The sequence below is a fragment of the Scatophagus argus genome, chromosome 6 (genome assembly GCF_020382885.2).
Source record: "Scatophagus argus isolate fScaArg1 chromosome 6, fScaArg1.pri, whole genome shotgun sequence".
Classification (NCBI taxonomy): domain Eukaryota; kingdom Metazoa; phylum Chordata; class Actinopteri; family Scatophagidae; genus Scatophagus; species Scatophagus argus.
This window is the reverse complement of record NC_058498.1, coordinates 15,980,349-16,006,294: the sequence shown is the minus strand read 5'-3', so window position 1 is coordinate 16,006,294 and position 25,946 is coordinate 15,980,349. Positions and strand designations below refer to the sequence as shown.

Below are 25,946 nucleotides of genomic sequence, written 5' to 3'. Positions count from 1 at the left end.
GCAACCAAAATTACAAAGCAGATGTTTAGCCATGACAGAAGAGGGAATACACGAGCCCTTTGAATAATGAAAATGTAGGCTGGTGCCCCCGGTGCTGAAGCCTGACACTGGGCCAACAGGGTGAGGGCTTTTTTTCTTTGAGAGCTGAGCAGAAAGTGCACAGTGGAGAGGCTAACACAAGAGATAAACGTTTTTGTTGTATAGTTATTTATTGCCATTTCATTGCATTTTCTTTTGATTTCATACTGAAAGCTAAATACTCACAGTCCAGTTTTGACACCAGAAGTTACTGTTGATGTGCCTCTGAGTTACACTACAGGTTTAACTTTTGGTGAATTTTGACTTTTGTCTTAGTGTAAGTGTGTAAGTGTGTGTGTATGGGAAGAATTTTTTTTTCTGTTTCACACATCTTAACTGTCTTTGGGAAAGCACTAGAGGGGGCTAAGGGATTATTCAGACAGGCTGAAATCACTGAACACTCTCTCATCTGCCGAGACTAACGGCATCCAACAATGGAGGACATGGCCGAGAAGTCGCATTATCTCAACGAAGAGGGAAGACATCACCAGGTGGCAGAGCTGCCGGCTCAAATAAACAGAGCTGAGTCGAGATGGGGACAGGAGCAACCCGGCTCTGTCCGTCTGACTGCACTATAATCAAAAAAACAAAAAAAGGTTACTTGGAGGTTACTGTAATCATATAAGAGCATGCAGTATAGTATTATATTAGGATATAGACCATGGATGACAACTTTTGGAACTGAAGGTACTGTATATATTTGTAGACTGTCTTCTATAGACTCTACATAGTAATTCAACATATTTAGAGCAAACTTCTGATTTTCTGTGGAAAGTGTTTATGTTTTGGTGTCATTTTGGTTACACATTTATGACATGGTGTCATACTGGTTTGGCACATTATTGTCTGTCATGCACTGGTTAGATGTTTTGTTTCCTTGCCATGATTTTCAGTGTTTTATACCACTGAGTGAGACTTAATTTTAATAGTGTTGGTGTCATTAATTGGTGCACATTTTTAGACCTCTTTTATTTTCCTGCTACAAGGAGAGGTTTTCTTTTATATGTGTTTTCCCCAGTCTTTCTTTAAATTATCTCAGCTGTCTCGACTTGGCATAATATACAGTTTTTCTCCTTATTTTAGATGACATGGTCTTTTGTTGTGATGTCAACTCAAATCAGTTGAAGATCTTTTGAAATACCAAATAAATGAAATACCTGTAATTAAGCAGTATTGTATTGTACTTATCCTGTGAAACCCATGGATCTCCAAAGCTTTTCATGAGCTCAGAGAACACCCTCTGTGACAGTATTGGTTTATTTAGCTTAAACAGAAGGGGAATTTTCTCCACCCAAAAGAGAACACATAATCCTCCCTTTTTTTTGGCATTACATTAATGAAGACCTGAAATGCTGGTGTAACTGCTTCTAATATATCATGAAGAATCTGTTAAACTTTTCTATACTTCTTACAGATGATAAATAAGGGGGCAATTCTATAATTAATTAATTATAATTCTATATTAATTAATTGTAATTCTATTCTATTATAACTTTGGTACTACATTTGTGGATATAAGAAGAATAACACCAGAAGAGACGAACTAAAAACTGCAGCAAACTGGTTGAGGGTTTGGTGACAAAGCTGGTGATCTCATGGTCTCCAGCTCTGGAGCACCCAAGAGGGTGTAGATGGTGAAGTTGTGGAAAATGAAAGAGACACTCAGACATCACGCGGGAAACAGGAGAAATAAAAAGGAGAAACATGACATGAATCCACTCACAAATTGCACACACACCCTATGAACAACTAGAACACGGTGTCCTTCACCTGACACCTGAATCAGGTTTTCAGCCAGTAGAATGATGATGTGTTCACTGACTTTATTTTGTTTTTGTCATGTAGTTGTGTACAGTCAGTATTAGGAGGGGCTCCACACCGCGGCAGCCATCAGAGGTGTAGGACTGAAGCTCTCCCACCCACCCTATCCCCTCTCTTTTACCTTCCTTCCTCTCTCCCCCTCCCACCGGGCCTCACTCCCTCCCTCCCTCCCGCACTCACTCACTCACACTGCCCTCTCGCACAGTCTCAGGACTCACGGCGGAATCTGGCAGCGAAGATGCGGACGGTCGGGACCGTGGGAGCCGTTGTGCTGTGGGCGCTGCTGGTCGCCCTGGTGCCCGGCGGCGTGTCGGAGCTGGTGACGCTGGTGCAAGACCCGGTGAAGTCCGAGTCTACCCTGCTGAAGCCGAAGGTTATGATCGCCATTGTGGCTCGTAACGCAGCGCACAGCCTGCCACATTACCTGGGCTGCATCGAGGGGCTGGAGTACCCGAAGGAGCGCATAGCGATCTGGTGAGAGACACTCAAGCGGCGAAGCAACACTGACTTTATTGTGCTTTAATTCTCTTGTGCAAAATTTTATACATCTAAGAGTATTCATCCAAGCTGTTGTAGCTCTTTACAAACTTTCCAGTGTGCGTTTTCGGTCCGGGCTCGCTTATTTACTACGTGCAGTGCACGAAGTGGACAGCGAGTGGAGCGTGTTGTAATGAAAAGCAGCGTGCGTCCGCGTTAATTACAATAACAGATTGTCAGCATCAGCTCTCAGACCTGTTGCGAAGTTTTACGATGTACTCACCTCGCGTGTCTGCCGGCACCCAAATTGCACACTGTGAGAGAAGATGAAAGAGCTGTTATGCATGTTGGGGTAGACTTAACCCCTAATCATGGGTCCCTCCGTCTGATTCAGCACAAACCTGCGGAAACGGGTCTTTTAAACAGCAGGGTTGCCAGGTATGAAAGGGGGCCTCACCCCAGGTAGGGTCCTGTAAGAGCATACTGAGATAATATAAAGTTATCAAAGAGGGACCCTGCAGGTGAAGGGATGAAAGGAGACATTGAGTTGGTCTGACAGCAGGAGGGTGTGTGTGTGTGTGAGTTCTGGGAAGTCATGCGTAACATGTGTGTGTTTGTGTGTGTGTGTGTGTGTGTGTGTGTGTGGATTTGTATACTGGTAGGAAACAAACAGAACATGAGAGATTTGTGATTAGTGGCAAGTTGATTATCAAAGTGCAGATGTGGAGAGTGTGACATGTGGTGGGACAGAACAGTCTGGTGGTGGATGTTTGTGATGCATTTCCACTCCATGTCTGTCTCCCAGAGGTATTCTTTCGTTTTGTTTCCCACCCTTCCCTCGCTGAATGTCTTGCTTTTGTTTGCAGAGACCCTCACCAAAACACACATACACGTCGACTTTGTTAACGGTTGAACTAACAGAGGGAGGACCCCATCAGTTATGAGTGGCATCCCTCCACCCTGCAGCCAGTGCAGCCAGGGAGAAAATAATCACTGAGTCAGATCAGTCCCGCATGTCACAGAAGTATGTTTGTTATAACAGCAAAGTGTGACTGACACAGATATCTAAGGACACACACAAAAACATCCAGTCCTCAGCCTCTAATGCAGGGCCGTTTTATTCAGGCAGCAGCCACAGCCTTTAGTCTTTCCACTACTTTGGCCTTATTGACCACACACTCACCTGCTGTCATCAAGTATTCTGCTACAAGAGTTTGTGATGCATTATGTAAATACATGAAGTTTACAGTAGGACTACCAATGAATGCACACGAGCCCATTTAGCACATGGAGAAAAGTGTGTGTGCAGTAAGATGGACTACTGAACTGTGACACTCTAGTATGTGATGCTGATTTGTTTCTGTGGCAATTGGAAATACTGGACATACTTAAAACATCTTAAATACTCAATGATTTTTCTGTGTGTTGAAAGTTCGGTCGGCTTTTTGTGGCTAATTTGGTGAAGAAAATGACACGCTTTAGTCAACATAACTCATGCAGCTGTGTGACTCTTTGTTTCTCTTTGCTGTCATTATTACTGACCAACAACTGTGTGCCAAACCACCCATAAATGCCAAATTTTTACTGAACACTCTCTAAAAGTATCAGTCAGCGTCATAGAACTTTACAGCGTGCTGCATAGCACTAAATGATTGTAATATGACAATCAGGACCTCTTTAAATGTTGTGTCTGAAGAGAAGAAGTGAAGGAGGTTGATGTCGTACCTCAACATCATTCAACGTTCATACTATTGAAAAAACATGTTGCACTTCTGTTTTTGACACTACGGAGTAAGAATCTAGTTGATATAGAGAGAGGGGGCATGACGTGAGACAAGGAAGACCAGCTTGACTCAAGCCATGGACCTTTCTGGATAGATCATGGACAGAGTGATGTAAAGAACTGTTAAAATATCAAGAAGACACCAGTTATAACACCAATGCACGGCTGTAGTGTTAAGGTTTTGTGAGGGGACACGATGTTCCTCACACTGGTTTCTCTTCGGAGCAGCAGAGCAGAGGAATGTTCCTCCTCATCTGCCTCATTTCAAACATGCAACAGAGACAGAGTAAGGACGAGTTGAGAAGAAGGATGATTAGATCTAATAATAAGTGTGTGATAGAGTCTTTATTGTTTAGCAACAGCAACAGGGCCCCAAATGCCCTTTAACCTCCAACCAGGAGACCAGGGAAATATATTTTGTTGGTATTGTGTTAATGTGTGGTTCGACTGCTTCTGTGTGCATGTACATAAGAAAGGCAGATAAAGACAAAGAGCAGCTGACTCTAAAGAAAGCTTTTGGGGATTAACAGTTAGATGGTGTTCTGCAGTGTAAAACATGAGATCTTTTTCTGGTCTTGAACAAATGCAGAGTTCATGATACAAGGTGGGACAAAAACTCATATTTTACCTGATTTTCTCATTCATTCAGGACAATCTGCTGAAAATGTGCTCAAGAAGTAGAAAAGATTTCATTGTTTCTTGCCTCATGGTTGAAAAGTTTTTACTAACTTTGTGCTTTCACAGCCATCTGAGGTGATCTGGACATTCTAGTATTACTATTCCATGTAAGTTTTACAACAAGAATTAACTAATAAATAAGTGGACATGGGAGCAGGTGTTGAAACGATGTGATGACAACATTCTTAAGGAATCTTAAACTGCTTAACAACCTGGCCAGATGGCAAAAATCTTTTCCAAAAATTTGAACAGGCTTTGGCTGGTCTGAGGATGTTGCGAGGACCAGAGTTTCCAGTTCCAGCCTGTTCACAGGATAATCTGTACTGATCATCCAGTTCAGGTTTCCCCCACCCTGTTACTGCAGCCCCTGACTCACCCTGACAGTTGGGATGGTCAGCAAAATCTGCTTTCAGAAGTTTTTGCCTCTGCCTGTGGGTGCAGGTCCTGCAGAGAAGTGGCAGAGCAGCGAGAAAGACTCTCACACTGCTGTTAAAGAATGAAAGAATGCAGGAATTTAGAGACAGAGGGGGATGGTCGGGCAGAGAAAAGGTGGTCAACAATGCTGGGAAATTACCCAGAGGGCATTTAGCAGGTTGTTTAATCCACTTTCCCACAGTAGATTGACCACATGTACTCCCATCTTTCACTTTGTGCTGCTGCTGTTTAACTGGAAGACACTACAAGATAATTCACATTGCCCCCAGAGGAGCCAACATTTTGTCCAAAGCTCAGGAACGTCAGTTGTAACGGCCATCTGTACAGTGTGACAGTGTGAGTCTTGCAACAGAACCCAGTCACGTGATCAGAGAAGCAACAGCAGGAAAATGTCTGATTTACAGGAAATTACAGGAAGTATGTATTGATCTCAGCCTTGGGTTTACAGGTGTAAAAGCCTCTCAAACCAAGATCAGTGTCACCTCAGAGCAAGGTGGTTCTGGGTTTGAACCAGACTTGGTTGGCTGGGATCTTGATGTTGTGTGTGAGTTTTGTACAGGTGTTCAGCTTTGTTTAGCTCATACATGTGCAAATCAGCTGAATTGTAAAATTTCAGTTGCCATTTGGTGAGAATATGAATTTGGATGTTGCTGTCTGTCCAGGGTGCGTGCTGCCAGAACCAGTAGCATGTTAGCTTCACTTAGCTTAGCACAAAGCTTGGCTCTGTTAGCTGGTTATATCATGTTTATGTATCTTGTACAAAAACCAGAGTGTAAAATTGTCAAGTTGTGGTTTAACACCTAGAGGCTCCGGTCTTTGTGCTAAGCTAAGCTGCACACTGGACAGATATGAGAAGGGTGTCTGCAAGAACACAATAAACATAGTTCCTAAAATACTGAACAATATATTCTGCTGATGAGTAAAATCTATCAAAGTGTCTCTATGGCTTTTGAGTCATTTTCACATAAAAGAAGTACAAACACTGTAGAGAGTTAGCAGAAATATGGAGAAAGGGATAGAGTGGATGACATTGATGTTTTATTGTTTGCCAGTTGCCAAAAGCTGAGTCTTTAATAAGCAGCTTCAAAGGAAATCTTAGAAGATTTCATAAGCACTGAACTGTTTTTGTGTTTGTCTTGAGACCTGAGGCACAATGCAGACAATTCTCTAAAGTTTAGACCAGCATGCTATTATTCTGCCCCTGACGCTGCTTGTTGCTGGTTGCCTTCTGCTTATTGCCCGTCGGCTGCGTGCATGAGGCCGAGTGATTTCCCAGGTGTTGAGTTGGGGGTTGAGGAGATGATTTGTGGACTTGTCAGAGGCAGACTGAACCATAAAGAGGATCTCAGAACGGTGACATCATCAGTCGGCCCTGCAGGACCAGCTCTCTTGCTTTCATAACATCATGTTGTTTATTTTCTTATTTATCATTAAACCGCTTATTACGTATTTATGACATTTGTCGTAAATGTCACTGTACTTTATGATTAGAGACATTCCAGGGACATGGATAGAGTTGCGGTATGAAATTTCCTCTGACTTTTAACCACCAGCTGTATCTATTATCATGCAACCAGCTGTACGACAACTGTAAATCCTGATGCACCCGAAGGTCAGATGTGACACTGGATGTTAGGAATTATACTCCAGCCAATCCAATATATACATGCTGAATGCCTCAGTACCAGATGTGCCATGTTTGCTGAGAGGAGTTTTATGCTAATACACACTGTATCTATCGTGTCATGAGGAGATTGATGTGAAATTATTATATGTTCCATACCAGTGCCAGTTCCACTCAGGGGTTTGACTGAAATCATTTGCCCCGTGTGATAAGACATCAACAGTATTAAAGTTATTTTGACAAGTGCACATGGTTACGCAGCAATAAGCGGACCGTTAAAATATTAGACCTGAATGCTGAGTTCAAGTCATTGTAACTGCATGATTTAACGCCAACTGCAGTGTTGGGCTTTGCTTCTTGCACCAAGTAATAAATTGTACCTGTTAATAAAAAATTAAACCAGGAGACGTACTGTAATGGGACACTTAAAAGTTTCATGCTTGTTCAGGTGACCTAAGTGCCCCTCTGGTTACCTCTGTTTGACCTTAGGGCAAAATCCAGAATGACAGTAAAAATTGGAAAGATATACAGGGTTTTCCAGCATTCCAGGGTCATTTGGGGTTGACCTAGCTCAAGTGAGGTTAGGCTGCATATTATCTGTACATGCATAAGTGCATTCATGCTGAAGTTTTGCACTTTTGAGTGAGTCCACAGCAGCTGAGCTTCTTGCAGATTTAAATATTGATCATATGGATAATGATATCTGTCCTGCTGCCATATTCTTTCCATACAAGTTTCAAATTAAATTGCAGACAAAGTCACCTGTCGGTTTATTCTAAAATATTTAATATGCAAGTTCACTTAAACTGTTGAGTGTAGCCCCTCAGGTGAAAATGCATTCTTGCATGCATAGTTATACATGCTAGAGGTATATATTATACATGCAAGAATTAAAACACATCTAACTTGAAAAAAATCAAACAGGCTACAAAGGTTAGCAGTGTTGTGATGACACATAGCTGCCTCAGAGGTTTCCCCAGTGCAGGTGTATTACCTCGGGGCCCACTGCTTAGTGGGAACACACCCATGAAGCACAGATTTTTCTGGACAGTTAGCCTTTCTAGGAGAGGAATTTGTCCAAATGTATGGAAAAATTTACCAGAATGTGATTGGCTATGATGTGTTATTTGGTGTCAGCATCATGGGCATTTGTGAGTGATTAGCAGCATATGCTGTTGTTGTGTGTCTGATTATCTTCACTGTTCTGGTGCAAGAGCATGTCTCGTGTCTCTTCTCACGTTATGTGCCCATGTGTGTTTGAATGCTATTACACACATAATGGGTGTGTGTTTCTGCTCTGGTCTTCTGGCTCAGCCCCGTTTTTCCATTCACTTCCCTAATAACCTCATAAGACCCACAGTGAGCCAGAACTTCCATGTGTAGAGTAACAGAGCACAGTCGTCCTTGAGCTCCCAATCAGTATCAGCTGAAAACTGCAGTCAATCCGTGGGAAACTAAAGAGGTCTTTTATTATTTGTTCAGGTATTCAACATCATCTCCAGAAAACGCAGGTGACATTTCCCAGATTCGCATCTCATAATGGCACAAAATCACTGAAGCAGAGGAAGACGCTTGTATCTTCTTTCTGGACTGAAGCACAGTTTAATGTGAGAAACTGTGATAGCTGTCCATATCCTCACCATTTTGGAACATTTTACAGAACAGAGGACATCAAAGCCAAACGCTCATTTACAGATGCAAATAGTTTAAGCCTTTTAATAATTAAAAGACCAAGGGCACAAGAGTGGAATGATACTGATATTCCATAATATTCTTCATGTAAACAAATCTCATTAGGGAGTATTTGTTCAGAAGATTTTTGGTATGGGTCTTTTTGTTTGAACAAAGTCCCCTGACCATTTTCTTCAAGCTGATTTCCTTCTGCTGAAAAAGTACATCTTTAAAAGTAGTTCAAAGTATAATCTTGAAAACCAAAAAAAGCTCAGTGAATTCGTCAAACAACTGGGAACGGTAGTTTTTAACAAATGTTAATCAAACAGGAGTAAATAGTGCAAGTGATGGGGACTGTTTTTAGCTGTGGATGGATACACATTTGGTAGTCTAGTGAGTGTTTACAGCAGTAGGACAGTGAATGTGTCATTTGCTCAAAATAAACTGGAGTGCCTGTGTTCATCGTAATAAAGAAGCATGTCTTGCAGCAATGATGTGGTAGATCGATGTGTTTTTTTCTGTTCTGGTGTGAACAGTACACTAAGCACATGTTGACACATCACTTTGAGATGAGTGCTCAGTCTAACTTTAGATGTATTGTGTCATTTTTTTTTAATTGCGCAGCTCAAATACCTTACGAGTATCTGTGGAAATAAAGATATTTCACACATAATGATGAGGTGTGGAGCAGAAATTACTATGTGGCCCAAAGTCAGTTTTCCAAACACAGTGACTTCAGAGGCTAAACTGTGCCAGCCCTTCACCGAGCCTCAACCAGCAACCTCTGTGAGGCTGAAGGGATGCAGCTGATGATGTCGGACCTGCCAGTCGGCCAACCTTATCCTCTCTGCCCTGTACCAAGAAGACATTCATGGGAAAGTTTTTTTGTTGACCTGACATATTAGTTCTATCAAGTGCAGAAAACAAAGGCAATTAATTTTCCCGTTCCTGAGCCATTTTTGATTTTTCTCTCTCACTCACTCTGTCTCTGTCAAATTCAAATTCAAATGGCTTCATTCAAATGGGAAACAGACATTTACATTGTTGAAGTAAATGAGAAATCAAACAACAACAACAAAAATGTAAATAAAACAGAAGAATTGTAATTTTGCTGTTTGAAATATACAGAAATATACTCTCTGCCTCTTCCCTGAAGTCTTTTGTGGACTTGGCTCTGGACTGTGAATTCTTGCTTAGGTGCCCCATGTGTTCCTGCACACTTCCAGCAGTATTGTCAGAGCCTGGAGAAGCACAGGGATGATAGAGTTGGCGAACACTGAAACGCAGTGCTATCTTGGTATGAGCACTCTCATCTGGAGTGGGAGGAGGCCTGGATACAGCAAGAGATTAGGTAGAGGGAGTAATAGAATGAGTGAGAGAGAGGTTGAAACAGGTCCACTGTTCATCCTTTAGCTGAGGTGTTTAGAGGAGTGTGTTCATGAACAGTGGAGTATTCATTAGAAACACTGGTGCTCATGTTTAAGCACCATTTGTCTGTCTGTTCCTTTGCGTGTGTCATCAGTTTCACTGCATAAGCACTGTGTTCCTACTCCATCCCTGCCTCCACCCTCTCTCATTTCCTTCCTCTTTCCTGACATCCTTCTGTTCCACCATCACTTCTTCCATCTGTTTCTTTGAGTATTTACTCACTTTCTCTCTCTCTCTTCCTTATGCTCTCATGTTGTCTTTCACAACATGATTGTGTTTCATATACTGTAAGTTGCTGTAGCTGCATAACTGAACTTGCTTTGGATTTCTACACAATTTGTTCCCTGTGTGCACGAGAGATCTAAAAAAGTGTTAGTTTAGGGTTGGGGTCAAACTCATCTGCCCGTCTAAAATTAAAGACAGTATGGAAATTAACTGGGAGAAGTTTCCACTTATGCAGACTGAACTTAGTAGTTTACCAAATTCGTTTAGAACTTCAGGGACAGAAGGTACCGGACTGGGAACATACAAAAGCAGATTGTTAGCAAATGGTAACATCATACCTTTAGACCCCCGAAACCAAATTCCTTAAATGCTCAGGGCCAGAGCAACCTCCCCTGGTGTAATGCTACAGATGGGAGGCCATGCATGTACTAAGAGAGCTTGATGTGAGTTTCAGTGATCAACTATGGTCCTGGAGCTAAAATGTTCTGCCACCCAAATTTATGTTTGTTTGAATTAGAGAATTCAATAAAACCTGACACTTGGGGCTGCAAACAGGGGTCATTATTCATTTTATTATGTGCTTTCAAACCATGAAAATTTACTGTAACGCTTTCACAGAGCTTAGAAACACTAGGCAAGCGCGTGAAATCATTTCAGTGACATCATGACAGAAAAACTTTTTTGGTGAAAATATGCTGGTTGAATAATGTTTTTTTTTTTCACTTTAATTGGAATTAATGGCTACTTTCTTGGAGTCCTGTTTCCATGACTTATACCTTCAAAGAGAAGGGGGTGACTCTGGTCTGTGTAGGTGCCACCTCTTGTTTAATCCCTGCCTCCAGAAGTAGAGGTCAGGGTGGTCTCAGCTTGTCTGCTACCTACAGTCAGCAGTAACGTTTTTTAAAAATATTCACAGTTACCGGATGAATATCCTTTTCTAGTGTTGAATATGAACATTGAATTTTACACTTCAGTGCAAGTCTGTGGGACTTGGCTGCTTTTGTTGACCCTGGGAGTCATGAGGAATGTCAGCCAGGAGGTTGTGCCTCACCAACACTCTTTCCCGCTCCCCTCCCACTCTTCTTGTCCCTTTTCCCTTTCGTCTCTCTCTACCATTTCACCCCTCCTCTTTCTCTTTTGCCCCACTATACCATCAAGAAGCCTGCAGCCACGTCAGCCTGCACACGAGATACTACTAAGTCAATACACACACTGGCATGGTTATTATGTTATAAAGGCATCCGCACTGAGCTCTGAAAGAGTCATTCTTGCTTCTTAATTATATGCAACACCCAGTCATTATTGGCAGTGATATTAGATAGTTTATTTGATCAACAGTCAACTGACACTGGCCTGCTGGAGCCTTTCAGACCTGTGTTTACTTAAAAGGGCCAGTCTCAGGGACAAGCCTCTGTGTTTAAGGCCAGATGTCAGCCTTCAGCACGCACCCTGTTATCTGACACACTCCTGTAGTATCCCTAATAAGTGGGAGGGTGAGACCCAGAGAGAGTGATGCGGTGGGTTAATAATCATGTTAGGGGATGCAGATGCAGACATGATCAATGTATAACTACGTTTTATTGCAAGGTTGCTGCAAGCAGTGCAATATGACCAAACCAAACAGGTTTTATAGCAGTTTTTATTCTTACAGCTGCAATATACACATTTGTTTCAATATTTATCTGACATTTATCGTCAAACTACATGTTTTGTCTTCTAGTTTGCTATTATGTCTATTCTATAATGATGACTAAACTGTACACTTGTTACTGCAGCAAGGACAGGTGATACTGTATGTGGATGCACTGAGATGTGCACAAGAGGGACCAAAGATGACAAAAGGGATTAAGGTATGTAATTCGGTAAAAGGACTGATGGTGTAGTGCACAAAGATTAGGTAACAAGGGAAGAATAAATGGATGAAGTGATAGAGAGAGGGAGTGGTGTGATGTGTAGGTGAGGCCTAGGGAAGCATGTGTTGTCCAGATGCTGATCATAAAGACAAAAAGGGAGAGGAAGCCCAACCTCAGAGCTGCAGGCAATAGAATAATGAGGCTCCAGTTTACTGTAAACTTCAAAACAGGAATGAGAATGAGCAGATGCCGAACAGGGAAAGAGAGAGAGGTATTGAGGTGTGCAGAGATTAGACTATTGTCAGAGACATCCATGAAATGCTGTTAGAAGTGTAAAGACGTGCATGTGTCACCACATTTACTACAGTTGCTGTAGTTTCATCAGCTGAGAGATCAGCTCAGTACAGATGAAGTGTTTGGCAAGGAGGCTAATGTGACTTGGCGCTGAGGTCAGAGTGCAGTACAGTAAAGCTGCTGTGGCTTATTTTGCCTCAAGGTAGAGGAAATAGAGGAGAACGAGAACATAGTTGCCTCCTGAGGGAAGACAAGCACAAATAAATAAAAGTGATATAAATTATAGTAAAAATAGATGAAATAGATAAAAGATGGAGGTGAGACACCTCAATCAGAAGTTACTTCAAGCTTTTTTTCTTGCAGGCCCACAAACTGAAACACTCAATTTGTTGTTTTGATGAATACATTGCTAAGTTTCACATAATGAGGCATGAGGCACACAAAGGTGTAATGCTGGAAAAGCGAGGGACTGAGCAGTGAGGGGTGTGCTGGTGAAAAACCAGCCAATAAACAACCCTAACAATGAAGGTATGTACCATCCACAGCAGAGTTACGGTAATGCTTCCCTTTTATGGATAAAACCTGTTCCATCCTTCGACTTTCTGTTCTTCTGTAGACAACCTTTAACCTCCATTGACTGAGTACCTGGGCACAGGAAGCATATGTCCTGCCAAGAAGAGCCTGTAAAATACAAAAATGACTGTGGTGAGACTCATATTCCCTCTGATTTAGTGGGCCCAATAAAGAGCATCATTAGCATTTTATTGTTATATCTGTAAATCAAACTTAGTCTGATCATTTAGCAGTCTTCATGTTTGGATTAGAACAAATCTGCCCATTTCCAGTGTATGTTTGCCATTAAAAGTTATGCAAACACAAATCCCTGCTTTTTTCAGTCTCATGTAGCCGTAAACATACACAAATGTATGCTGTTTGTTTCCACCTGCTGTACCAGAAGTTCCCTCTTTCTAAATCCCTGCCTGCAGCTGAGTCCGTCACTGGAGGATGGCATGCAGGAACACATTTATTTTTCCAAGTGATGTGCACTTTGTGTTGAAGTGTGTAAATATGTGTACACATCCACTCATTATCAAAGAGGTCAGATGTTTCAGCATGTTTTTAGCCTGCGATAAAAAAAAAACCAACTGCTTACTCCTTTAATTACTCTCATGGACAGTTATGTGCTAATACACATGTGCATGTCCTTGCATGCACACGTTTTGAACCTTTTACACACATTTAAACAGACACAATTAAAATTGTAAACCACCACTTGTGCAACCAATAAATCACCAGTCACACTGTTGTAAAAACAACATTCTCAGTTTTTTGTCACACATCTGCAAGTGTAGGCACGCACGCACACGCACAATTAAAATTATTGACCACTGTGTCTCCATCAGGCCAGCTGCTGGTTCTGTGTCTGATGAGCTATTTATCTGTCTGACTGGAGATTATTGAAATTCCAAACATAAGAACACTCCACCTCTTTCTGACTAATCCATGTGTGTAATGCAAGACTGTGCACGTTTATGTGTGATTCCTGCATGTGTTTGTGTGAGGATAAAAAGCATCTGTGTGCATGTCTGTGTGAAAACAGGTGTCTCTGTATTGCTATTTGTCCAAAATGGGGGTGAATGAAGAGTGTCAACACTGTTATTTTCTATGTTGAGAGTGTACTTACTGAAAGTACAAGGAGACAGTGCACAAGTGTGTGTGTGTGTGTGTGTTTCTATCTCTGTCCAGCCAGTCTAAAATTGGGTGCGATTTTGGAGCGAGTACAGCAAGGAATATTACAGCAAGCAGTGGAAAACTCCATCCCACTCAGTGTCTGTGTGTCTGTTGACCTTTCCTGTTTAATAGGCGATTAAAAGTCAGGTGACAGGTGATATTTATTCTTCTGGAGCTCAGATGTGTAGAAGTGATAGCGAACTGCACAAGATGATTTTCTTTTTACAGTTTTAATTTATATAAACACACTCACAGTAGCCACAGTGTCTTCTCTGAGTGGAAATCTCTGTGACGAAACAGCAAAGCAGAGTGCAAACCGCAGGAGTTACAAATAAGCAGCTGCAAATGTTCTGACTTTTACACTGACATCATCTACTTCCAGGTACGAGTGTGTGTCCATGTATGCTGGTGTTTTGACACAGAGTGCATCAATATTCACGTACGGATGAAGTAAAATCATTTTCGCTGATTGTCCAGCATCCACAGAAGTTGATAGAGAAGCCGTTTTGAGAGTTCAGTGCTTGTTGTTACCCAGAGTGAGTGTCTCTCTGCTCTGTGACTACTCAAACTTTGTCATGTCAGTCCAGTTAATTCTGCACTGCAGAAGCTTTTGCAGAGCTGAGGTAGTCTGTTGTAACAAATCTAGGAGCCAGAACATTTTCTTCCATAAGATGCTGTCTGAATGTCATGGATGGCTCGGGGTGTCATAAACTCTTCCAAGGTAATGACAGTCTGCAGCTTTCTGCGTTATGTTCATGGCTCCGCATCCTCTTATCTTTTCACAACCCTGAAAACAGTCCTGACATGCCAAGAGGCTTGCTTCTCTACAGGGACAGCTGTTTACAGATTACTGACAGGCACTGTAAATCTGTCTATGGCTGTTATGTTATGCGATAGATTGTCAGGAGTTTGCCTAATCTGATTGACATCATGTGTTGTCTGCGTTGGTGTTTTCAGGGCAGCAACAGACCACAATGTGGACAACACCACTGCCATGTTGAGAGAATGGCTAAAGAGAGCCCAGCATCTCTACCACTATGTGGAGTGGAGACCCATGGAGGAGCCCAAGTGAGTCACGCTTTCCACAAAATATCACGAATTAGCATCTATTCAAAGTCATTCAGACTTTGATTCTATCCTTGATTTGTTCTGTTCTATTCAAAGAATTTGTAATAAAACGTTTGAAGATAATTAAGCACCTTTTATCTCATGTGTCAGATCCTACACAGATGAGTGGGGTCCGAAGCACTGGCCTCCTTCAAGGTTCAACCATGTGATGAAGCTGAGACAGGCGGCGCTGAAGGCTGCCAGGGAACGATGGGCTGACTTCATACTAGTAAGACTTAAATACTTCTTAAAATTGAATAAACATGATATAAAACATTAGGAGATATCAAGCATTGGATATGTAGTTTTATATCTATCTATATGTACAAGAACAGAACATTTTAGTCATAGTTAAATAAACAGAGCCAATTGTGTGGCACATAAGGAGGAGACTTCTGAGGGGGAAGTAGGGCTGGAGTATCAGCGGAGTAATAGTGACAAGCAGCTGTTTGTAATACCAACACTACACATCTGCATCAGTATGATTGGTTACTAGTAGTCAGCTGATGGCCACACAGCTGATGAAGTCATTGTGAATGCCAATCAGGAGGCATGACATCAGTGATCAGACTGGACTCCCACCATGCTGTGTCATAGTGGTTTGGTTTTGACTGTTAACCTCATGTGAAACACACTGCAGTATCTGATGGTTATATTTGTTGTTTGTTGATTGATTCTTCTTAGACTGTTTTAATTAATTAAATTGGATTATTTATTTGTTGAACTGTCTATACACAAATGTTTTGCTTTAACCTGACATTGTCATGTAAATATAGACTGCATAATATAATGGCTATAGAATAATAACACTGTCAGTGTTTATGTTGGTTCTGTTTTTCACTTTAAAGATAAACCACAAGTCTCTCCAATTTAGATTCAGAATTTATATTTGGTGAGTGACTAGTCCCACTGACTCTTTAGTTTGTAGACAGCGACAACCTGTTGACCAACCCTCGTGTGCTCAGCCTGCTGATGGCTGAAAACTTGACGCTGGTGGCTCCCATGTTGGAGTCGCGCTCGCTGTACTCCAACTTCTGGTGTGGCATCACCCCACAGGTACAGTCTGGACTTGTTCATCTTAGCCAACCACTCAGCTTGATTCATTACCTGAACGTGGCGCTTTTCATCTCCCTCCTCTCTGTCAGGGTTACTATAAGCGAACCCCTGACTACCAGCCGATCAGGGAGTGGAAGCGGCTTGGCTGTTTCCCCGTTCCCATGGTGCACAGCACCTTCTTATTAGACCTGCGTCGTGAATCCAGCAGGGACTTGGCCTTCTACCCTCCTCACCCGGACTACAGCTGGGCGTTCGATGACATCATGGTATTTGCTTTCTCGGCACGTCAAGCAGGTTGGTTTGAGAACTGGACTCACAACAAACTGCCACATCTGTTAGCAGGGCTGCAAATGCCACACAACAGCTTCACTTTGCCGACCTGAGACCTGTCGGGGACTTCTTTAATTCGTTCACAGTCGATTACAGACAGGTTTTATTCTGCGTGTGTGTACTGCTGTGTAACACTGAGGGATTTTTACTGGTTTTCTGCACATGTGTCAGATTAGGGCAGATGAGTCGAAGCAGAGTAAAATGGATCCATGTGTTTGTCTTGACTGTTTGCAAGTGTGCAACAGAACTCAGGGGTTACAGATTTCTGTGTTTGACGTGAGTAATGATCCGTAGGGAAACAAACAGAGCCATTAAAAAGCGATCCATTTCACAGACAACAAGGGTGGTATTTGCCCTTCAACTAAATGTGAACACATAAAAGCATTCATACAAACACTAACACTAATACAAACACTAAGCATGATTTCTTCTGTCTAGCTAATTTGCTACAACACAACAATAGTTCATGTTAACATATAGCATCATATTAAAAATATTTAAATTTTGACTTACTTACTTACTATAAGTAAAATGTTGAAATCATTAGTGTTAAAACACTGTTCCTGCAGCCTCGACTGGTCTGCTGTGACCGATAGCTTGTGGTAGCTAATGCTGGCCAGTGTTAGATAATGATCCACTATAGGCTACGCTGACTTCTGCTACTGCGACACCACATTTTAACAACACTGTTATCCTTTAAATATCACTAGTAACCACAGCAGCCACTTTTCATTGAAAGTTACATAGACTTGCTTTAAATAAACATATCTGAACCCATATTGTGCTGGAATATGAAATCCAAAAATCCAAAACTGAAATCTTAAAAGTAATTGATATGTCATCCATCAAAAAACTCTTAAATGAAGTATTAAATTGCGTGATTAAATTGAACCTAGTTTAAATTTCTCATAAAATGGTGGTCATTTCTCATAATTTATTAACTGACGCCTCTTTCGTTTTGATGGACAGACACACTGATGTACCGTAGTTGTTCATCTTGATTGCGTAAATTTCTCCGTCTGGTGAAGCCTGTATGACAGTGGCCTCAGAGGGCAACACAGTGTCTTTTATCCCTCAAAGCAATCAATGCACTGTTTATTATTTATCTCAAGAAAAATATGAGATGTCAAAAGGATCCTCTCCCATTGCTGGCTTTGTGTCATACCATCCTAACCATATCCATTGTTCATTTACTAAGTATGATTTATGCATAACAATAACACATCAGTGTACAACAAAAGTTGATTTGTTGTGGGAGTTTTTATTTGCTCTGGTGTAGCATGTAGTCTGTGGGATGAGGTGGGTGGTCTAATTTGCATATTTTGTTTGAAATGTTTGGGTCAAGAAGATGTATTTCCGAAACCCTGTGTGTGTGTGTGTGTGTGTTCCAGGTGTTCAGATGTATGTGTGTAACAGAGAGCACTACGGTTTCCTGCCTGTTCCTCTCAAAGCTCAGCAGAATGTGGAAGACGAAAGTGAGAGTTTCATACACACCATCACGGAGGCTTTGAGTGAGTACACACACACACACACACACACACACACACACACACACACACACACACACATACACACACACACACACTTTCCAGCTGTTGTGAATTTACTATCTATCACTCTTGGTTTGTTTCTTTTCCTTCTTGACCTCTGTGACCCTTCATGATTGCATCCTGTCAAACTTTTTTGCTTTAATCCCACCTCCTCCACACAGTGTCCTCCTTCTCCTCCTCCTCCCTCTCTCTACTTTTCAACCTCCACCTCGCTCTCACTCTCTGTTTCCTCCGTCGCTTCTCTTCTCTCTGCTCAGATTCTAAATAAACCAAATTAAATGAACCACCACAATCCAGAGGGAAATTCAGTCTTTTTCTAATCTTGCCTCTCTGTCCACAGTTGACCACGACATAGAGCCCTCTGAGTACCTGTACTCTCCACCATCACCGCAGGACACCATAGGCTTTGATGAAGTGAGTTATGAGTGTGCTGAGCCTTTCAGCTTCTGTATCTCTGTATATTTACTGTTTATCAGAAACTCCCACTTCCTGTTTTTGTAGCACTTCTTCTTCTTTCCGTTTTTCCATGTTTGTGTTCCTTCCTTTGCCCTTGCCGTTCGCCTGATAACTGTCTGATCCTAACTTCTGTTCTATCAGAGAACAAAACACTTAAGAGAAAATACACTTACAGAATGAGGTTTCAGAGCAAAGGAACATGACTCTAATTTCTCTACTTAAATGTTTAGATTTTCCTGATCAACCTGAAACGCAGACTGGACAGAAGAACCAGGATGCTGAAAACAATGGCTTCGCTGGGTCTGCATGCAACGCTGACAGACGCAGTGGATGGCAAGTAGGTCACAATCACATGCCCCTGCATGCACTCCTCTGCATGAACTGACCCAGAAGTTGATTTGATCCTGAAACAAAAGTCTTTTGGAGTTTTTTGTATAATAACAACAGTAACGTTTTTCGTCCTAAAGCATGTGACTGCGCTCCCTGAATGTCAACTAAGATGACGCCCAGTTGTCTGTCTCTCATGTGTTGCTGCTGTTTCTGACATCTTTATCCAAGTATGCTGTCCAAACAGTGATTTGGTGCGCAGTAGCAATATGCTTGACTTGCTTTCCCTCCTCAGCGCTTACTTTAATCCACTTTTGAGAATGTCTTAATCCCTCTTCCAGCCTTTGTTTGTTTGGGAAAATGTATTACTTGTTGCAGCTTGCCGAGTTTGACTTTGCTGTGAAGTTGTTTATACTGACAACAGACTCTGCTGCATAATCACAAGCGCATGTTGAAAAATATCCTTCTACTGCTCTTACATTCCTATACTCCCTCTCTCCCAGGGCTCTCAATACATCCCAGCTGCAGGCGTTGGGAATAGAGATGCTGCCACACTACAAGGACCCTTACTCTGGTCGAGTCCTGACCAGGGGGGAGATCGGTTGCTTCCTCAGCCATCACTCTATATGGATGCAGGTGAGAGCAGGGAAGAGGTTTGATTAGTGAACAGTGATGGTTGAAGATCTTGTGGCAGCGCAGAGCCGGTTTGCCTGAAAGTAAATATGCGTGAAAAGGCAGGAAACTCTCTTTCAAAATGCTATTATTAATTAAATCTGTATTATACTACATATTTGGATGAAAAGAACAACAAAATCATTTGGTTTAGTGATCATTTGTGGCTCCAAATCATGGTAATAATCTGGAAAATCTGACCATCAGGTGTTGGAACGTGGCCTTGAGAGAGTTCTTGTTTTAGAAGACGACGTGAGGTTTGAGCCCAGGTTTAAACGACGGCTGCAGGCCATAATGGAAGACACAGACAAAGCTCAGCTGAACTGGGACCTCATGTAAGAACACCCATCCATGCGCACACACACACACACACACACACACACACACATAATGTTTCAATGTTTCAAATGAATGTGTTTTAAAACTAATGTTTGTACCCATTTATGTGCAGTCTCACCAACACATTCTGTCTGTCTTCGCTGCAGCTATGTGGGGCGTAAACGCATGCAGGTGCAGCAGCCGGAGAAGTCCGTGGATGGTGTAAACAACCTGGTCGAGGCAGACTACTCCTACTGGACACTGGGCTATGCGCTGTCTCAGCAAGGAGCCAGGAAGTTACTGGCTGCTGATCCCTTCACAAGGATGCTGCCTGTAGATGAGTTCCTACCCATCATGTTCAACAAACACCCCAAGTCAGTCTTTACTTCACTGTCCTTTGATTTTAAATGAGTGCTTTAAATGTGCTACATGAACGTGGTGACATGCACATGCAAAACAAAGGCATGGAGTTTTATTTGTGGCGTGTAATGCAGAAAACCACAAAGAAGAAGCAGAAAGAAGTATTTCTGTATAATGTCCACAGTCACAGACAGAACAACCCTTTTAGACAGTCTGGTTTATGAACAGGCAGACAAATATTTAGTGAGGACCACAAATGGATGATTGCAGGTGCACTCTTACATAAGAACATATCAGATAATCCACATTTGGAATAAACTCATGTTTGATGTAAAAGTAAAAGTTACATTTAAAGTACACAGCTAGTGAAATTTAGGCATGCATGGATACTGTGCATGCACAAAGATTTGAGGGCAATGTGCCAGTACAGGCGAGCTACTCTACAGTAATTATCTATACATAGACACAAACACAGGCCCATTGGAAACTTCCAGATTATGGGACAGTGTGTAGTTTTTAAATTTGTTCCTTAGTGGTAGACCACAACCTCCATCCACTTCAGCTACAGTGTTCCCTATATGTGTCTACGTCTGTCCTTTTTCCTTCTCTCCGTCCCTCTGATTAAGACCTGCTTTCTTTCTTTTTCTTTCCAGCAACACCCCCTCCTCCACCTTCTTCTTCTTCTTCTTCTTCTAGTCTTTATCTGTGCTCCCTCACACACAGGGCATGGATTGTTCTTGGGGTTTCGTGGGTATGGTGACTTGCACAGGACACACAATGCCTGCTTTTCTTTTCTTTTCTCCTTGGGGTATTCCTGCCCTGCCCTGCTCTCCTCCACCTCCACCTCCACCTCTACCTCCTCTCTTCTTCTCATTTTTTACCTCGTTATCCCTCAAGACCCTCAAGACCTTTTCTGACTGTCCTCTCATTCTTCACTTGTTTTTCTTTCTTTCTTTCTTTCTTTCTTTTTTTTACCTGTTCTACAGTCCCTCACTCTCTTCAACAGACCTTTATTTTTTTTTTTTGCAAACCTTCTCCCCTCCCTGTGTCACCCACTTCTCCTCCCCCTTCCTCCGCTCTCTTTTGGAGGAATGTGGGCCAGCACTGCTCTTCCTGCTGGTTGGAGAAGGGGACAGGATTCCCATTGATAGAGGCATGAGCGTGGGGGTGGGGTACAGATGGACACTGAGTGAGTAAGTGTGTGTGTGTGTGTGTGTGTGTATGTTACTATATAAATTCACAGAGATGTGTGTCCAGTGTGCAGTGTATAGATTTCTGGTGAATACACCGTGTGTGTGAGCAAAGGTGAGTTTGTTCAAAAGTGAAAGAAATGGGAAGTATGGACAGAAATATAGAGAGGTGGCAGGGAAATTATGTAAAATGTGCAGCTTATACAAATCAACTGACGGGAATTATGTGATTAAATATCTATATCTATATATGTGATATAATATACATATAATCAAATATGTTGTTTTTTTAGTTGGAAAGCTGCACGGTTAGTCCTCCTTTTTCTGCTCAGATGAGCACATGAACAGAAGCAAGAGAAATACATGACAGCAAAGCCAGTGAAAAAGGCCTCATTGCGTGGAAAATGCGTGTGAGAGTGTGTGTTTGTTTGTGGCAGCAGGTCTGCTCATCTGAACTCTAATAAAGGTGTTGGGTTTCACTGTGCTCATGTGGCGCTGACAGGCTTTAAACAGGCCGTGGTGTCGGCAGGGAGTTGACCTCTGCTGACCTCTGTCTGCACCAGTATGACTCTTGCTGACGTGTCACATCCAAACAGGCCCCCCCCTCCCCATCAGTCCTGCTGCAAGCTGACCGTGACAAGCTGATAGTTCAGTTTTGTGCTGTTTAACGTGTGACACAATATGATGGTAGCTTATGATTCCACTTTAATAAATAATTCGCTGTTAAAAGTGATGCACTGTATAATAACCTGAATATATTTACTCAACAACTTAAATGCAATTTTGAGGCACTTGACAGAATAGCTGGTGATTACGGTAACTTGTCATTAATTGATTGCATGACTTTTGGTTTCAGCTCTAACTCCACTACATTTCAGAGATACTGAGCAATATTCTTACGCATTTATCTGACAGTTATAGACACTGGTTACTTTACAACTCTGAATACTTGACCCTTAAAACATATCATCATTATATAAATTATTAAGGATTGTTGTTGATGAAACTACTCAGCACTACATAAACTAGCTAAATTAGCCCAAGCTAAAACAGCTTCAGCTTTAATTAACTTAACTAATGTCTAAATTCTTCCAACACTGTCCTTGTCAAGCATGTAATTTCATAAACTTTAACGAAACACTCTGTTATGTCTAAATTGTTCTGCAGAAGAGGAGAGTATCCTGTTCCTCTATTTGATATCCTGTAAATTTGCAGTCTGTGCTGAAATTAAATTCTGGTACACTGAGTGTGAGCACTAGAACTTCCATTTAACAGGATTTGATGTGTCAGGAGGGTGGAAACTGCAAAATCAGCCATTCAGTAAATAGCAATGTCCCTGTTTGGCCTCCCTTCCTCTTCCCTTTGGTAATGATCACCATGTTGGTGGCTGATCACATTTCCAGGTCAAAGTTTGTTGACAGGAAAGCTACTCATTGCCATAATCCATCCATTTTCTATACCGCTTATCCGTCAGGGTCGCGGGGGAGCTGGAGCCTATCCCAGCTGACTACGGGCGAGAGGCGGGGTACACCCTGGACTGGTCGCCAGTCAATCGCAGGGCCAACACACAAAGACAAACAACCACACACTCTCACACTCACACCTAGGGGGAATGCAGAGTAGCCAATTAACCTAATGTGCATGTTTTTGGTATTGTGGGAGGAACCCGGAGAACCCGGAGAAAACCCACGCAGGCACAGGGAGAACATGCAAACTCCACATAGAAGGGCCCAGACCGGGATTCGAACCTGGAACCCTCTTGCTATGAGGCGACAGTGCTTTCTGTGTCAGTAACATCTTTTTTGCCTCTTTGCCTCTCCCCACCTGCTCTTCATCCTTCTCAGTACTGAGTACATGACTCACTTTGAGCCGCGGGACCTGAAGGCCTTCTCCGTGGAGCCGCTCCTCATCTACCCCACTCACTACACTGGAGAGCCGGGCTACATCAGCGACACAGAGACCTCCACCATCTGGGATGATGAAGCTGTGGCCACAGACTGGGACCGGCAGCATGCCCGTAAGACGGAGCAGCAGGGTAGAATTCGCCCTGTGGCGCAGAACAGCGTCACCGGAGACTCGCCGCCTCCCGCAGCTCGAGCCTCGCGGGACGAACTGTGATGGAGAGACCTGAGGCTCGGAGAGGGAGAGAGACTGTGTGAGGGTGTTTACTGTGCCAAGTACACACAGTGAACGTCACGTGTACACACACTTGAAAAGACACTTGAACTACGAGCTGACACACACACACACACACACATACTGGTGTCCAAACGGTTAAAGGCAGAGTTAAAATTGCAGTCCACTCTGCTGCCTGATGAAGAGACACTGAGGAGGAGGAAGAAGAGGAAGAAGAGGAGAATCTGGGACGAGGGCCAGCAGGCCTTTGACAAAAGCTTTATTTATTCCCCTTGTGCCTTTTCTGGGCATGTGGAGACTTATTTGCAGGACGTGAAAGAAAGAAAGACATTCTCATAAATCAATTTTTATATTGTTTGAGAAGATTATTGTTATTTAAAAAGAACACACGTTTTTGTAATGGACAGCCGAGGAATAAAGGAATGTTAAAGCTGTCTGAAAACAACTCTTATGTGTGTGTGTGTGTGTTTGTGTGTGCACACGTGACCATATGCGTGTTGTGTTTACAGAACATGTGGGAGGAGGGAGACTGACATGCCATACCCAGGAGTGTCACTGCTTCAGATGATGTCAGACTCTCACACACACACACACACACACACACACACACACACACACACTGAGAGTGCAGCATTTCTTTGCCAAGCAGCAGGGCAGTAACGGATGTTATTAGGCTCAGTGTTTCTGTCATAGTGGGCTGGTCCTGCTAGCTAGCATTTCAGAACGCCAGTCACACGTCGCAGGATGTATGTAGGATGTGTGATTTGTCCACGTCAGACTCCTGCTTTTGGAATCTATATGTGTTCAATATTCTGCAAAATGCTGGATTGCTGTTTTATTCATGTCCTCAACAGAGACTGTTCTTCGTCCAATTGTGGCGCTGGACTGAACCAATAAAACTACTTCTTTATGTCTGTGTCCTGACTCACTCTGCAGCATAAACTGACAGGTTTTACCTCACCATTGCCTTCTTTACAGTAATTTGTGAGAGTGTTGGAGAGTTTGTAGACAGAAGCAAATGAAAAGAAGAAGTCTGAGGCCAGATTCAAACCCATGAGAGCCAAACAACAGAGTGCACGCTATCTGTGTGGGACTAGAATAGAGCTTCCATTAAAGTGTGGTTTATTATTGTTTGATCGACCGATTAGCAAGCATAAACTTGCCGCTGCTGTTCACGTGACCTTCTTCTACAGTGGATGACAGACATTTTCCCTCCATCATCCTTGCTAAGATAAGTTCCATTACATTTCACAAAATTGTTGCAAAACATGAAAGGAGCTGCAACCTCCCAAGAAATTCAAGGTTTGAGCCTTTTATCATGTTGAGGACACTCAGTGGGTGTGTTGGCTCTCACTGTTCACTGGCTGAGTGAAATTCTGCTCACTGTTTAATAGTTCCTGTCTGCTGTGGGATCTGACAGAGAGAGGAGGAGCTCCGGTAGAGACAGGGGGAGGTGGTGGAGGTTATGGGTGAGATAGTGGATGAGAGAGAGAAATGGAGGAAAGGTGAGACAAAACCTTGTTCTCAGATGAAACATCGTGTTATTGCTGCTGCTGCTGCTACTTCATACATCCCTGATCCCGTTTAATATTACTGCCATGCCTACATATTCGTTCTTTTGCAAGATGTTTCATTTACAGGTCTGTCCTGTGACTAATGTGATGCTGAGAGTGAGATTACACTGCCATCTGCTGGCCATGTGTGGAATGACTACTGCATTGTTCAGCTTTTGCTTTATGAGGCCTGTCAAATAATACAGCTCATATAATATGATACATATTGGTGTATTGTATATTAAAATGAATGATGCTATAGATAGTTAAATATTTTACATTTCATTTGCATGAAATTGAAATTTACGTCAGGCAACTGACTGGTGAATACTGCACAGGCACGGCCTCCCACCGTCCCTACCTCCCTCACTCTCTTTCCCTTACACACACACACACGCAGCACTCTCGATACATAAGATAGTGCACTTAAAATTTAAACCAACCAAACAAAAGACAAACAAAAAGCACAATTTGTAATTAAATTCATATATTTTACACAGCATATTCTAAACTCATATATTGCACAAACTTAAATCAATCTCTCATTCATAAGAACAGAAAATTATCTTTCCATATCCATAATCCTTTACCTTGCTAATACAGTATGTGTTAAATTATAACAGACAAAACTGAGACAGAAGAAAAACCTAAGGACAAGCCTTTGTGTGGACCTGGTGGACACACATCTCTTTTTCTCCCTCCTCCTCCTCTTCCTCCACCTCTTTCTCCTCTTCTACCTCTGTTTCCTTTTTCTGCTGCTGTGCAGAGCAGTGCCGTTGTTTAATGGAGAGAT

The 25,946-nt window shown here is 42.3% G+C and overlaps 1 protein-coding gene across 1 annotated transcript; it reads left to right on the top strand.

The window, feature by feature from the left end:
• The first annotated feature begins 1,830 nt into the window (after nt 1-1,830).
• Nucleotides 1,831-24,510, top strand: colgalt2b (collagen beta(1-O)galactosyltransferase 2b). The gene is made up of 12 exons (XM_046390539.1): nt 1,831-2,373; nt 15,056-15,166; nt 15,317-15,434; nt 16,127-16,261; nt 16,351-16,555; nt 17,983-18,102; nt 18,482-18,555; nt 18,828-18,934; nt 19,428-19,560; nt 19,804-19,931; nt 20,082-20,288; nt 23,309-24,510. The coding sequence occupies exons 1-12, from the start codon at nt 2,138-2,140 to the stop codon at nt 23,580-23,582; spliced, it is 1,848 nt and encodes a 615-aa protein (XP_046246495.1). The 5' UTR covers nt 1,831-2,137; the 3' UTR covers nt 23,583-24,510.
• The last annotated feature ends 1,436 nt before the right edge of the window (nt 24,511-25,946 follow it).